The sequence below is a fragment of the Pagrus pagrus genome (genome assembly GCF_965226575.1).
Source record: "Pagrus pagrus genome assembly, chromosome: 3".
NCBI lineage: Eukaryota > Metazoa > Chordata > Actinopteri > Spariformes > Sparidae > Pagrus > Pagrus pagrus.
In genome coordinates, this window is record NC_140187.1 from 16,293,805 (window position 1) to 16,309,161 (window position 15,357).

The 15,357-nt window shown below is 40.2% G+C and overlaps 1 protein-coding gene across 1 annotated transcript in view; it reads left to right on the forward strand.

Moving 5' to 3' along the window:
• Nucleotides 1-15,357, forward strand: part of ca16b (carbonic anhydrase XVI b) — a 112,724-nt gene that overhangs the window by 65,553 nt on the left and 31,814 nt on the right. Inside the window, exons 4-7 of the mRNA XM_084349561.1 lie at nucleotides 538-686; nucleotides 9,078-9,173; nucleotides 11,957-12,023; nucleotides 14,843-15,000. Coding sequence (XP_084205687.1) covers nucleotides 538-686; nucleotides 9,078-9,173; nucleotides 11,957-12,023; nucleotides 14,843-15,000 — 470 coding nt within the window. The remainder of the gene's footprint in view (nucleotides 1-537; nucleotides 687-9,077; nucleotides 9,174-11,956; nucleotides 12,024-14,842; nucleotides 15,001-15,357) is intronic.

The window sequence follows — 15,357 nt, forward strand, 5'->3', positions numbered from 1 at the left end:
TCCATCAATAAAAGTAAATGTAGAAAGGAAAAGTTGGCACAGTAACTATAGTATCTTAGACATGAAAACAAATCCAATTTTTTTTTCTCCCACTGGAGCTCCTCAAGAGTCTCTCCTCGGTTTTAGTTCGTATTGACATATGTCACAGGGAGAGACAATGGATTACTCGGTTTTTGAAGCAGGTAGAAATTGCATTGTGCCATTTTATTTAGAATTCAGTCAGATTATGTTTGATATTTTGGATAACAAAGTGCATCATCTCAGATTTAGAAGCGTGTAGAAGAAACACCACAGCATTTAATTGTACTTTGAGATCATGAGATAATTGAGTTGCCATTACCAAAAAACAGATGAGAATTTAGATTAGATAAGATCAGAGAAGAGATGTAACATAAAAAAAAAAAAATGATTGGCATCGACCGCCGCTGTGAGCTTTGGTACAATCAGTGCTTTGACTAATAATCTCCTTTTAGCTGCCTTTGTTCCAGAATAATAATAATTTTCCTTCTTTGTTTGATTCCATCTCTTTTTCTCCAGTTGCTGTTCTCCTGAAGGATGACTACTTTGTAAGGGGTGCTGGACTGCCAGGGCGCTTTAAGGCTGAGAAGATGGAGTTTCATTGGGGCCAGAGTAATGGATCAGCAGGCTCGGAACACAGCATAAATGGCAGAAGGTTCCCTGTAGAGGTAAAGCGTCCTGTCACTACAATACGCTTTGATAAATTCACATCAAGAGGCCCTGAGGGTCAACACTGAATGTTGTAGCTTGGCAAGTCACTGTTGTGTTTAGAAATATGAGGTTTTTAGAGAGAACGAAAAACTTCTTCCTAACTGTTTGTGAATGCCATTAATGATAAGATGCACTTCTGCTTGTTGATCAGGCTTAATTCTTTGTGGCATGGATTCAATAGTTATTGAAACATGCTGCAGGGATCTCAAGCTTCAATAGTAGCACGGAGTTGGTGAGTACTGATGCATCCAAACCTCTCCAAACCATATCCAAGAGGCACCACCGAGGACTGTGGATTGTTCAGGCCTTGGGAGAAAATTAATTTCACTGGGGTCAAAAAATACTTTTAGGTAATCTCTGGATTTCACAGGATGGCAAAATGTACCCACTTAAAAGTCGAAGAAAACCACAATACAGTCAAAACTTGCATTGCTTCTACTTGCATGAGTTTTAAACTACAGTACGTTGAACACTTAACGGGTGACTTCACCAATTTTACACAATAAAGTGTGTTTACAGGTCCAGGGGAGTTCTACTATATATGTGAAAAAGTAGTTTAAATCCTTTAATGGCTCCAGAGGAAGCTGCATGTTATCAATAAACTGCCTTCGGTGATGTCACTCAGTGGCTAAGCTGCATTGTCGGTAATGTAGGCAGCGGTTTTTGAAAAGCAGTCTGCTGGTCTAGGGTTGCACTCCAGTAACACTGATGGACTCATGATGGACAGTTTAAAAACAAATGATCAGAATCAATACAGCAGAACCAGATACTGTATCACTTTTTTCATTCCATGCATTTCTTCTTCCTTTTAAAAACCCGGCGCCATTAAAATGGGTGGAGGCACCCTTTAACGTAGGTAGACCATTTGCGTAGCGGCTGCTGCAACACTGTGCTTCCACTATAATCAATGAAACCAGCTACACCAGGCGTGAGAGCAGTGTGTGCCACTGAGATCTGCTCTACAAGCGTAAAAATAGACCAGTCTTCTATTTATATTTTTTATGCGGGGTGTGTGCAGCCCTTTTATACAGAAATGTGTCATACAGTGTCAATATTCTGTATACAGGAAATGACTCTAGCTGGCTTCTTCATTGGGGTCCCGGTCACCCCGTCAGCATTTAACCAGCAGCTATTGGTCGCTCAGTCACTGATGTTAACTTACCCATATTATAAAAACTCAGTGAAAAGTTGAAGTTTCATAGTGCTGTGCAGGGGCCAAAAACTGAAGACACAATCCCTATAAACAAAGCTTTGACTCAAAAAAAAAAAAACCCTGCGGCATACAGTATGTGCGCTGCAGGTGTAGCCAGCAAAAAAACTACTCCACTGCACATCACCTCCACCAACAGTCTGCAATTGTTACGTGTTCAATATAGCCAGAGCGTTACTCACAGTTATGAAGGGAAGCTCTACAGCTTTTGCACATAAAATCAGTTTGATAGAAAATACCCTGATTATGTCATCAAGGGTTATTTCAGTTTGTACAAATGTATGACAAAGTCTGTGAAAACTGGGGGTGTGGAGTTTGAAAGATGTGGGCATGTGCCAGGCAGAGAGGGTCTCACAAAAAGGAACTTTCGTGTTACATTATGGGAAGTGTCGCACTCAACATTATTAAAGCTTAACCCTCACTACTCTAGGGACTAATAGTGAGGATATCTCAACCTCTGCCGCCTCAATTCTGACTTTGTTAGGAACAATAAAATGATTAGGTTACACTTAACACGTTGCTTGTTTGTGTGCATATTAGTTGCATATTAGCGTCTTAGCCATTATACAGTAAAGCACTTATTAAAGCCTTATTCTGCATGAGCATATTCTACAACTACTAGGTCGTTAAGTAAGAGTTGTCCCTCAATAACCTCCTAATTTCTCCTTTTTGATAGTAAGTAAGGGAGTTGTTGCACATGAATTGTAATCTTAATATGCTTCACTCAATATGGGTCATACAGTATAAGATGGTGGTACCAGAACAATAGTCTTTTTACAATAACGGAAGAAATTTTTTATCAGAAGATGTAAGATCTTCATTGACTGATTTAAAAAAACAAAAACTGAACTGACTGAATAAACAAACTGACCTTGAAGCACAATGCAACGACCCTGCCAACTTTCTATTTTCAAACAGTGTCCTGGGGACCTTATTTTCCTCTGAGAACAACTTGTGTGTTCAGTTATGGAAAAAATAAGGATTTACCTAATTAATATTGTAAATATTCAAATTCTGAGTTTGAATTTCTTCTCTAAAACTACATAGTGCCCCTTTTAATAAATATGTTCTTTTCTTGTGTAACAAAACACAAAACTACCCGTGTTAATGAATGTGAGGTTGTGCCGATAACTAATTCACTAGTCGAATCTGTGTGGGTACAATATAAAATACACAATAAAATATATTCAAAGTCTTTTGATATGGTGTCAAGGATATTACGTCAGTGAAAGTAAAGTGAGAAGGCGTAGGAGAAAAATAAAGTTTTCTTGTGGACTTTTAAATTAAATGAGCATTGAAGCAGAAGTTGAACTTGCTCCTCAGATGAATTTTGTACAAGGTCATAACCGATTTCTTAATGCCATTAATGCCAAAAGACTAAGAACAGACAAAAGAAACAAAGAGAGAACAGACTGCAAGTAATAAAGGAAAGCAGAAAAAAAAAAAAAAATCACCAAGTCTTTTCGGCAGATATAAAGGGTATTAAGTCTGAAACCTTTTGGTATTATTTATTCTGGCTCCTGGATTAAAGCAGAAATCCCACTCTTTTTGTATGGTGCGGAGAATGAGTTATTAGTGCCTTTCAAATTTTTTATCATTTACAATGCCATTTCTATTCATTATCTAAAATGAATTTGCAAATGTGTCATACTCTTACATTTTGTGGGGTTTTATATTAAAAAAATCCCACCCTCTCTATTGTCAAATGGTTAATAATTAGTGTAAATATAGCTGTGTATGAAAACAGGAAATTGCTGTTAGTGTGCCTCTCTGTCCTATCTCCAAACACGCAGCTAGAGTCCCCCTGTGTTTGTTTCTTAGCCCTGTTCTTTGGAGCCCTCTCTGCAGGCACGGCTTTTGATGCTGTACGGCTGAGTAATTAGATTTATTTTTGCCACATCATTTTCCGTGCAGTGTAGTGTTAAAGGGCACCGGATTATATACAACCATTATAAAGCTGTTGTGCATATGGCTCCTTTGATGGTGCGCTTCTAAATAAGACGATGGAATTCACTTTAACGACCAATTTGAGCAGCTGTTAGGGAAAAAAAGCTGAGCAAGAACAAGAAAATTATGCCCTCCAGATACATCATTTATAGATGTGAAATATAGATTTGTAGCTTTGCATGTCTTTGTGTGTAGACCAGGGTTTTTGCACCGACCTCTCTGTCAGAGAACATGTATTCAAGAGCTAATGTGTTTGAAATTTAAAAGGATGATGCTCTTCTCAAAAGAACACAAGGAACATAATTATACGCACCTACCGGGGGGTACATGGAAATAGTAGTAGCATAAATAGGCTTACAAATGGATTAGATGCTCCTCTTCCGTATTTTTATTGTTATAACTACGCCTGAAACAACCTGAGTCAGCTGTAACACCTGAAGACCAGGTGCTGCAATTGGGAGTGCTTTGCCAAAGCCTGTTTGCAAGTTAGTAGAAAAACTGAAATATATGAAAGTTAAGACCAAACTCTTCTATTGCGGTGTGTATATATACTGTATATCACAGTAACGATATACACCTTGATACAGTAATTCATCTGTTCAGTTATTTCATCTGTTCAGGGTACAATGAAATGCAAGTTTTGTCCCTTTATGCTACACAAGAAAAACTGCCTTAACACTTCAAGTGTTATGGATGAGTAAAGGAGTCTCACAGCCTGAGGAATGAAGCTGCTCTGTAGTCTGGTGGTACGGCAGCGGATCCTTCTGTATCTTTCTCCAGGTGGCAGCAGGGTGAACAAACTGTGGCTGGGGTGGGTGTCATCTTTGCAGACATCTCACTTCACCGATATCAATGATGCTCTCTAGATGGGTACCGGTGATGTTCTAGCCAGTTTTAAACTCTAGGGCTCTACAGTTTTCATCTGTATCAGCATACAGAGAAACTCTGTATTTATAATTTCAGCACACTAAATCTGCCTGATCCACAGTTGCATCGAATATACCGTCATACTGCCCAACCCTAGGAAAAGTAATGGGTAACTGATACAGTGCAAATGGAATGCAAAGGACAAGAGAAACCAAGGCTAAATACTGACAGTTACAGGATGATTTGTGTCCTGTAAATATGAAAATACCTTCCACATTTCTGATTTAATGGGCTTCAGTAGCCTTCATCTTAAAATGTATTTAAAAGAACATATTTAGGAAAATGAAAAGGAAGAGGAAAGGCGAGTGGTTGCGTCGACAAAGTGCTTCATCAAACTAAAAAGATTACTTTAGAGCACTTGTGAAACTGAATGCACAGCAGCAATCATGAATGGCACTCTGCCATTTACATTCAAAGGAAGGTCTGGTATTTTTTTCATAATTCAAAGGATGGGTGACCCTCCTCTTGTACCGTTTATTCTGTTAAATGTGCGTGTCAAGAACATGCAGCCCAGATAGAATTGACTTGACATACAGTATGATGGGGATTGAGTTTAAATGACACCGTGGAGAAATGTTCAAAGAAATGACCACATCAGAGAAAAGAGGGCCAAGAAAAGAACAGCTGCTCATTGCAACCTAAAAATGATGGATTGACCTTGATTACAGGAAGTACAAAAAAAGACTTTTCCATCCACAGTTCAGCAAAAGATATTTCCTATTAAATACTGTATGTACACGATATATGCAAAAACAGCATAGAGTGGGAGGTCTTTTTATCAATACGTCAGCCTACATGGATCAAACATGATGTATTTATTCATACCCGGGAACCAGTAGGTGAAAGAGTGAAATCAAATGATGAATAGTTGAAGGGGAATATATTTATGCAGGATCTAGCCCCCTAGCCATTTAACCGCTTCATCCTGTGAGATGTGGCATTCTCATATTTCATATTCGCACCTTGACAGAATTTGATGTATTTGATATTATATTACATCTGACGCCACATGTGCACCAGAACTCTAGCTCATATAAATGTTTGTGTTCGATAAACCCGGTGATCTTTTATAGCAGAGGTTGGCTTTTGTTTTGTTGCGTATATGTTTTCTTGTTCTTGGAGAGTTGAAGCAGCATGACCTTGGAGGTTGAGCTGCAGGGTTTATTTGTCTCTGCTAAACAGAGAGAATGTTTTCCAATCTGCTGTCTAATTATCTCTCCACTCCAAATGAGTCACATTCTGCCCTGAGTCTCTGGTAACACACTGCATAAAGTATTTACAGTGTGAAGAAAAACCTGAAAAGTGTTTATTCCACCTGCCCGGAAGCTTGAAAACATACACAAATATGGTTCACATATTCTTCTATAACTCATATGGAGTTACTCTGCCTTTTATAACATGGTCATGTTAAAGGAGAAAGAAAGAACCTATGGGCTGCTCGGCCTGTGACTCCTGAGCTTGACATTAATCTAACCACGGCCTTTTTCGTGGGAGTGAAGTGGGGAAATCGATAGATGGACCACCTGTTCGCTCAAACAGCACAATGAAAAATGAAACGGTGGATTTTTTTTCTGCCTCGGGGTACCATTGAGAGATCTTTTCTAATAATATATTAGGGTGTCACGAGGTTAGATTAATTATACATGGATTACAAATCACACCTTGGGAAGGGTATGTGTTTGCACACATTACTGCGGATGTATCAAGTGTATGGGTTGGATCACAGCGGATACATCTCAGAGATAGAAACAGAATGTGCGAAAGAATATACAGCAAGAGTCTCAGTTAAGTCAAAACTTATGGGGATGGATAAAGTGCACCTTAGAGCTCAGCTGAAAATGAAGTCATGCAAACAGCAGAATACATGCGCTACATTAAAACAAAGAACGCAACAAAAGGCACTATTTTAACAACACGTATGAAGCTGCTGTAAATACAAAAATGCAACCAAATAAACTGTAGATGAATGCAGTGTAACTACAGTTAGAAAACATAACTACAGAAAAAAAAATCACCAAACATTTTAATGCAGTGGAACACCCATGAACACATCTGAATGAGCATGTTGTTGCATTTGTGGTGCATGGAAGCCAACAAAACATCAGTGGTTTCGGAAACTGAGTATGCAATGAATTGGATGGCTAGGAAGGCTAACATTAGTCTTTTACTGTAGCAAGCATTAGGCTGTGTTGTTGTCGTTTTAAATGTACATGGATCATAAATACATGATCTATATACGGACACGTAATCCACTCATCCTCTTGTCTTGTACAGAACGGACGTTTTCTGTCAGTAATCTTTAATGTGAAACACTGAATTTCATGTAATTGTTTCACAACAGGTTCGGTACAAATTTCGACACTTTATTCTTCTTGAAAATTAGTTCTCTATCACTTTGTAGGCGCCTTAGTGAAAGATAACGTAGATAGTTAAGTGTGACTGGAGTGAGAATCATACTGAAAAAAAAAAAAGACACATTTACCTGTTAACAACAAAAAGCTGCAGTAACACAGTTGTTGTCAAAAAAAAGGAAGGAAAGAAGGAATGAAGCCGTGCTGTGGTGATAAAACTGAGATCTCTCTGTGCACAAACTCATTTATTGAAGTTTTCTTCTCTTGCCTCAATATCTCGCTGTCTTGGGAAATCATGCCAAACATCACCTGTTTGTGCTTAAATGACACTTGGGAATGCAGAGCAGCTTTCAGCATTTGTTTTTGCACTGATCTTGTGCAGGAAAACAAAGAAATCCAGGGCTATAGAATGAATTTATACTAAAGAAAGGAGATGGCATGACCAGTCTGCTCTCCAGAGAAATCTGGAGGTAAATTATAAAGCTCAAATAATGTTTTGTTGTGTTTCCTCGTGATAGTTCTGGTCCCCTGCTCACCATTTTCAGATTTGTCTTAGCATATTTCTCTCTACAGCAGTCTGGTAAATTTTGTTCTGACAAAAACAAACATGTACGAGTGTGTCTGGATGTTTTAAGAGAGCTTAAAGATTGGTCAGACCACCTGCCTGTCCTGCTTAAAGTCAACAACTTTCAGCGATATCTGCGGATGTGAACGAAGTATTCAAACGTGTCAGAGCTCACAAACACAGTGAAACGAAGCGTGCAATCAAGCGATTCAAATCGCATCCGACAACATTTGTTTTTATCGGCTGCTATGAAAGTGTTTGATAATTGAATATCACGTTTTCCAGTGTGCTGTTAACAAGAGCAGGTCACGTGATCTAATGTCAGTGAGTAAATGAAGCCTAAGGGGGCCCGCTTAATTGGGTGATGTAGTTAATAACATCTGAAGGGTGATGAATGGCAAGAGCCCCTTCTTGCTGAGTTCCCAGACAACAAATTAGTTCAATTAAAGGCCGCAGTTAAAGGAACTCCGAAGGAAACTGATCACTTAAATTCACTTAAATTATCTAGATTGAGTCAGTTTGTACCTGGTTTATGCCTGCGGCACGCATTAATGGATTTACTCGCGTTTATACTGAATTTATTTTTTGCGATTTGCATCTGCTGTCAGCACTGTCAATTTTCTTCTGCAGGTTTCTCCTAATTTTCCTTGGAAAGAGGAAAAAGGCGAGCATACCCTTTAATTAAATCAACATCCAGGACCTCTTTCTTATTGCCAATTAACTTGGTGCAGTGGTATGAAAGGGTTTTTCATTTTAAAGAGGCTGGAGACAGTGAGATGATGGACAGCTCCAATTGCTACTTTTAGAATCATTTGATGATTTTGATCAGCACTACCGTAATACGTCTTCTTTGAAATGAAAGGAATGAGAATCTTTCCTTTAAAGGAAACCAGAGCCACGACAGGTACGTGATGTATCCTGTGTATGACGGTTTTCACATTATATGTCACAGTTCTAGCCATGTTGTGGAATCAGAAGCGATGTTGTTGGTGATTTAAGGTAATTGGGAGGAATGATTAAAAGCCTTCCATTCTGTCAGATCTCACAGCGGGAAAAAAAGAGCACAATCCTCCAGTTCTTCCTCTCTGCTCGTGACTGTCTCTGTGAGGGCAGTCGCCCTGAGGAATGGGATGCTGTATTTCTCGAGCATCCTCCAGGAGTGGCAGAACACAAAAAGGAATGACACAGATTATGGGAGATTTATGAGAGTGATAAATACACCCTCTTTTATGCCCCTCAAAACAGCTTTTCATCAGCTCCTCAGCAGTGTGTCCAAGTGATTGATGGCAGGACTGTTCGTTCTCCTTGTCCACTCCTCAAGCTGTTTATGCTCTGTTTCCCATCCCAGATGCAGATCTACCTTTACAATTCAGACGACTTTGACAGCCTCAGCGCGGCCATCAAGGAAAGACGCATCGTTTCCGCCATGGCCGTCTTCTTTGAGGTAAAGTATCACACAGGGCTGAAGGTCAAGACAAATGTAATCTGAGGAAAACCAAGACTACACGAATGCCCTTATACAACATAGACATTTCTATCCATGCTAGCGTGAGTCCCTGCACTTTAGTCCAGACGGAAATATCTCAACAGTTATTGGATGGATGGATTACCTTGAGAATTGGTGCAGACAGTCATATCCCCCTCAGGATGAATTGTAATCACTTTGATGATCCCCTGACATTTCGTGTAGGGAGCGAAACAGGTAAAAATATTTCTATTTGTTCAATATGTTCGGAACAAAAACCTGCAAAGCAAACAGGGTTTGTTTGTCTTGGAAGTTTTAAAAAATGCTTTATATGAACAGATTTGTTTTCAAGGTTAGGGCAACGCTTGACTTTGAATAGTCTCTTTGAAAACAGATTGATTTGCAACAAAATCTGGCGTTCATTCCACAAAGTCACTGACGTACACCAAAGATGATTTGAAATAAAACAATCGCTATCAGTATAAAGGAATTCTGTGAATTACAGCAATTTAGGTGTGATGATAAATGCTGTTCAAACCCTGAAATAACATTACCATCAGCCTCAGCTGTCCTTGTTGTTTAGTGCAAATGTTGGCATGCTAATATGCTAAACTAAGATGTTGAACATTTAAACTGCTGCCTGCTTAATATCAGAATATTAGCATTGTCACTGTGATCATGTTGGCATGCTGACGTTAGGCGGTAAAATGTTAGACTCTTAAACTCTTAAACAACTCAAGCTTAAAGGTGCTATATACAACATTCAGCGACATGAAGCGATTCCCACATTTGCAAAACAAATTCATATCTATAACAGCTAATTAGCTATCATGCCTACTCTAGCGAGAAGAGAAGAGGAAAAACCAGCTGCGAGTCAAGTTCGAGCAACATGCACGTGCGGGCAGCCCAGCCACCAAAACAAACAACAGAGAAGCACACACATATACAGGAAGTGAGACTTTATTCTCTGGTCAGGATGCCATTACTCCACTATATCTTTATACAGCAAATAGTTGTTTGCTGCTATATTATTTATCAAAATCTCATATATAGAACCTTTAAAGTTGAATCCTTCATATCCAGAATTTAGTTTTCTCTAAAGAGTTATAGGTAGTAGGAGGTAGTGGCAGTATTGCCTAGATGAAAAATATCTGTTTTTATAATATAAAAAAAAAAAATTGTTAATAAATGTTGCTTACTTAAACCTTTCTGAAATTCTTTTACAAAATCAGGGAAATTGAATAAACGTTACAACAACAGATAAATGAACTGGATGGACAAAAGAGCAGACTCAAGGACATAAGGGGGCCAGGCTCCTATTATGAAAATTGTGATGATGTAAATACCTTTTTGAGGTCAGAAAGCGAGAGATATTTCTCAGAGATCTTTGGCACCTTTGTTGTGATAGAAAAATGTATTTTCACCATGCAGCTAATTGTTTTCTCTGTTCTGTGGCACACTGCAGATTGCTTACTGAGATACTCCAAATTGTCCCCTGAAGGTCTGCGCACATAAGCTCTTAATGGACAAGAATGGTCCTAATTTCTGTTAACTGTAAAAACACCTCAGAGATTTATGAACCGTGAAAACGCACACACCAGCACGACTGCAGGGCCCCTGTCCGTGTCACAGTCTTAATTTCTATTAGCAGAATGTTGGCGATTGATGGCGGGTGATCAATGAGGGCTAACGTTCAGCTTAATAGTATGTAGGGAAGGGTCAGCTCTCAGGAAGAGGGAGGCTGGAATGGGGACACAGGTGTTCGTAATGTAGGTCTACACTCAGACAGTGATAAAACCATGTGTGTACGAGGACCTAAATGCCTCCGCTGGGTCCTGACAGCCCTATTGCTTACTGCAATTAGCACCACCAAACACAATCCGCTGAACAGCAGTTTACAGTGTGAAGGTTTTTTTAAGCGGGCACACACACATTGGCTCAGATTTACCATTTCTAATCAATGACGAGAGTTCCTCCTGTGCTCCCCGAAGGCCTATTAATGGCCTCTAAGGTGTGCACATTATCCGCATTCAGCATTCAGTTCCACACGATTATTCTCCACGACTGACCTGAATTAATGTTATGCAAGGGTAGATTGGTCCCCGCATCCCAATACTGTTTTGTCCAGTCTCGTCTCCTAAGTAGGACATTGGGAATATCGTGGAATATCTGCCAGTCTTCAGTCATTGCAAAGAATTAAAAGTAGACCTAATGGATAAAGAGGGAATCAACACCGATGTTAGACTGCTGGAGACACAAACAAAATGATACATTCATAAAGGTTCAGTGTTGATTTATGGTGTTGTGCTGTTGGATCCCAAATCTAAAAGGTATCTGAATGTTTGAAGTTGATTTTCGTCTAAAGTGGAAAAATACAATTGGTAATATCACGCGTCATTATAATTTTCCTCTAACAAACATCAAAGTGTTACTAATCAAAGATTTTGGTAGAGTAATTGTCATTGACTTTTTTCGAGTTTGTATAAATTGTTGTGACAAATCTACAGATTACAACATAGTTATTAAGTATCATCAAAAACGACCACAGAACTGAGTCTCACCTACAAAACTCCTCAAAAAATTGAACATCAGAAACTTGGTAACAGATGGTATTAGATGCTGCTAGATTATATTGTACTGAGAGTAGTTGCCCTGTGCACCCCCCTGTGTTTTATATTGATCGTCTTTAGTCATTACGTTAGATTATTATTCTAGTCTTGTAATCCTTTTTGTAATCCTTTGTCTCTGGACATTTCCTGCAGCTGGGGCAAAAAGACAATCCTGCGGTGGAGCCCATCATCCAGGGATTGAAAGGAGTGGTGCATCATGGTAAGTGATGGGAAAGTAACCTCAATAGCAAACTCTGCTAAATATAGAACAATCGTATTATGTGTGTGGCAGGGCTGTGCTGAAGAGTTTAGGGCTTCGTTTATAATGTTGACTTTCAACGTCTAAATTGACATTCAATTTTTCTGCACAGGTGCAGATAAAGATTAGGCGGCACTAATATTATTAGTATTGTACTGTTTGTAGAGTTAGATTTCAGTGGTGGCTGTGTAATCCAAACATTTCCAATAAATCCAAAGCGTTGTAAAATCCAAAAGTCTGAATTTATTGGAAAAAAAACAATTCACGTTTTTTCTAACAAAACATCCTGCTTCAATCCACGTTTGTTGCCTTTTAGCCTTTCAACAACATGTGCATCTATCTACAGATTGTATGTAAGTACATGTGTAGAGGAAGTTGATTAAACAAAAAAGACTTGCTCATTTAATCCGACGAATTGCTTTCTTCAAATTGAGGACAAAAAATAATGACATTCAGCACAGCCCTACTATGGGATGAGTCCTTTGTTGAAAATCTCCTCCACATGAAACAATACTGTGGGAATTAAGTTCACGCAGGAAATCCAAAGAGCAATTATCCCTTACAAAATTGCTGTTTTTCATGTTTTGCTTGATCCTAGAGGTAAATTCCTCACCGTGCTCCTCCCAACCTCCATAGAACAAAGATTGATGCTCTCTATTTCAGCTGCTTAAACAGTGGGCCTCTTAAACCCCAAATTAGACTCTAAACACAAGATATGAGCAGAGTTTAACTTCAAAAGGAGGCAAAATTTGCAAGACACCGCCTCCCCCTTGCTAGAGTAGCTCCACAGTGGGAGACCTCCAAGGAGCTTCACTCACAGAGAAAGAACTATTAATTACATCTGAGCCTCAATTAGACAACACTCCTGTTCTATTCTGACTCAGACGTACATATATATTGTGCGGATCGTGGCTCAGTGCAAAGGTTCGTATGCACATTTAAACTGTGTGTCCTGTGCTGTATGCCGTGGCACGCTCCTTCATAGCATATTGTCTTAAATGTATGCTGATGTGCTGGCTTAGCTGCATGCATGACTTATGCAGACCATAAGCAGATGTTTTAGCATGACTGTATAATCCTTTACTGCATCTGGGGACGCAGCAGCTCTGTTTACACGGACACGTATGACTTGTTTTACAACCTGCCGCTGATGGTCTTTATGTGAGCATAAGCACACACTGACAAGGACATGTAAATGGATGAGGACGTATAGAAGCGTGGGGAATTGCTCTGTACCCACACTGGTTTCACAAGACTGGTGCCGGGCTTCATTGAGTCGTTTCTAATTATAATTTCACTCCCTGTACTTTCTGGAGATGGATGTTTGATGTTGTGCAATGTGTGCGCCGGCGAGGTTACGACTTTTTGTGTGGAGCTTTGAGGGCGACAGAGAAAATCTTCCACAACTTTCTGAATGAGCAGTACATGACACAACAAGACATGTTAGGGGGAAAAAGAAAGCTCCCTTAGAGGCCACTAGAGATTCTTAAAAAACATACGAATTGACTTCCAAATCAGAAAATGGGTCAAGTTGTTCGGTGAAATTTCTGCAATTTAAATTTAATTCATGCAATTGCAAAGAAGAAAAGAGATTTTTTATTTCGGATTGGTTTTCAGCTGAGAGGCCATTTGAAAAGTGGTTCTTATTTCACAGAGATATTTGCGCTCCTCTTTTCTTTTGTTACATAACCTCGATCGCCGGCATGTTGCCAAAAAACGTCTGGTTACACTAGATTATTTCACGGATCGCCATCAATCTCCAGAAGTGCCTGAACTCTGTGTACTGTGCGGCTCCACAGATGTTCGTGCTAACGCCACAGTATCTCTCATCTCCCCCGCTGAAAGAGAGCTCTGTGTGGGTGTGGTGGTTTTTGGACTCTCTTCCTGCTGGCTGCTAAATGCTTCTCGCCTCCTCCCCGGTTAGGGTGGTTGGTTTTCCACAAGCTCGTTATCCCACAGTCATCCATCCATCAGCATCTCGGCGGCCCATGAGCGATAGGGCACGTACGCTGTCTGAAGACTGAGAGAAGAAAGGCTGTGAATACTGAATTTCACTCTGAGTACATATGAGGCATGGGGGTGCGGCTTCCAGTGCCTCAGTAGTCCTATCAGTCCTTTCCCCCCTGAACCTCATTTTTTCTGCTTTTCGATAAGGTCATGAGCTGTGAGAGATTGGATATGACGCAAATTCAGATTTATTTTGTTTTTTTCACGTCATAATTCAAGGAAAAAACAAGCCCTCTTGCAAAGCCCACACAGCGTATTTGCAAGAGATAAAGGGATCTTCCTCTGGATCACAAACTGATTCCTGCACAGCTTTGCCTGGTTCTGATCATGGAGGATAGGACATATGTGGTAATCATTTGGATCTGTCTTAATCCCCGTGGCCCATGCCAAAGTTGTTACACGGAACAGAGCAGACTACCACCTAGCCACAGATCAGCTGTCAGAGCAGGCCATTTTATCTGACTCCTCTCCCTTTGGTCCCCTCTCAGCCCATCTGAGTACAGAGATGAGGCCAGAGTGATAACAAGTGCTGAGGCTTTTAACTGCTGTCACCATCATTCCACTCGTGGAGGTTTCAGGAATGCAGTAAAAATGCCACAGGGACCGTCAAACGAAACAACCTTGTAAACGCTGGTGTAAATGCGACTCGGGATATGCAGAGTTCTTTCGCTAAGCATTGAAGGGCAAAAGATCTGATATGTTTGTATCGTTACAGAAGGCTGCTGCTTTTCATTTCTGCGTATTGACAAGTATTGATCCCTTGCTTTATCCAGAAAAGGAGACCAACCTCAGGTCGTTCATCCTGAGGGATCTGCTGCCGTCGTCAGTGGACGGTTATTACCGATACACCGGCTCTCTGACCACGCCGCCCTGCAGCAAGGTGGTGGAGTGGATCATCTTCTCCAGGCCTGTATATCTGTCCCACTCACAGGTGCGTTAAGTTCACACTCACACACACACACACACACACACACACACACACACACACACACACACACACACACACACACAACCAGACAGGTATATTCTCCACGCACAGTCAGATCCCATTTGCACACAGTCAGTGGATCACTTGCTTCCCCACAGTGTCGATGCACAAGCAATTTTTCCCCTCATCTCCCTCTCCTCTCCCTGCCTCTTTTCCCTCGTTCCTCCCCAACTCCTCTGTATATGAAACCATAACTTCCTATATATAGTGGATGATTAAGCAGGAAGGGGAAGCCAATTACTGGCATTTGAATGACCGCATGAGAGGGCTCTTATGCATTTATCACGACGTTTGTCGGAG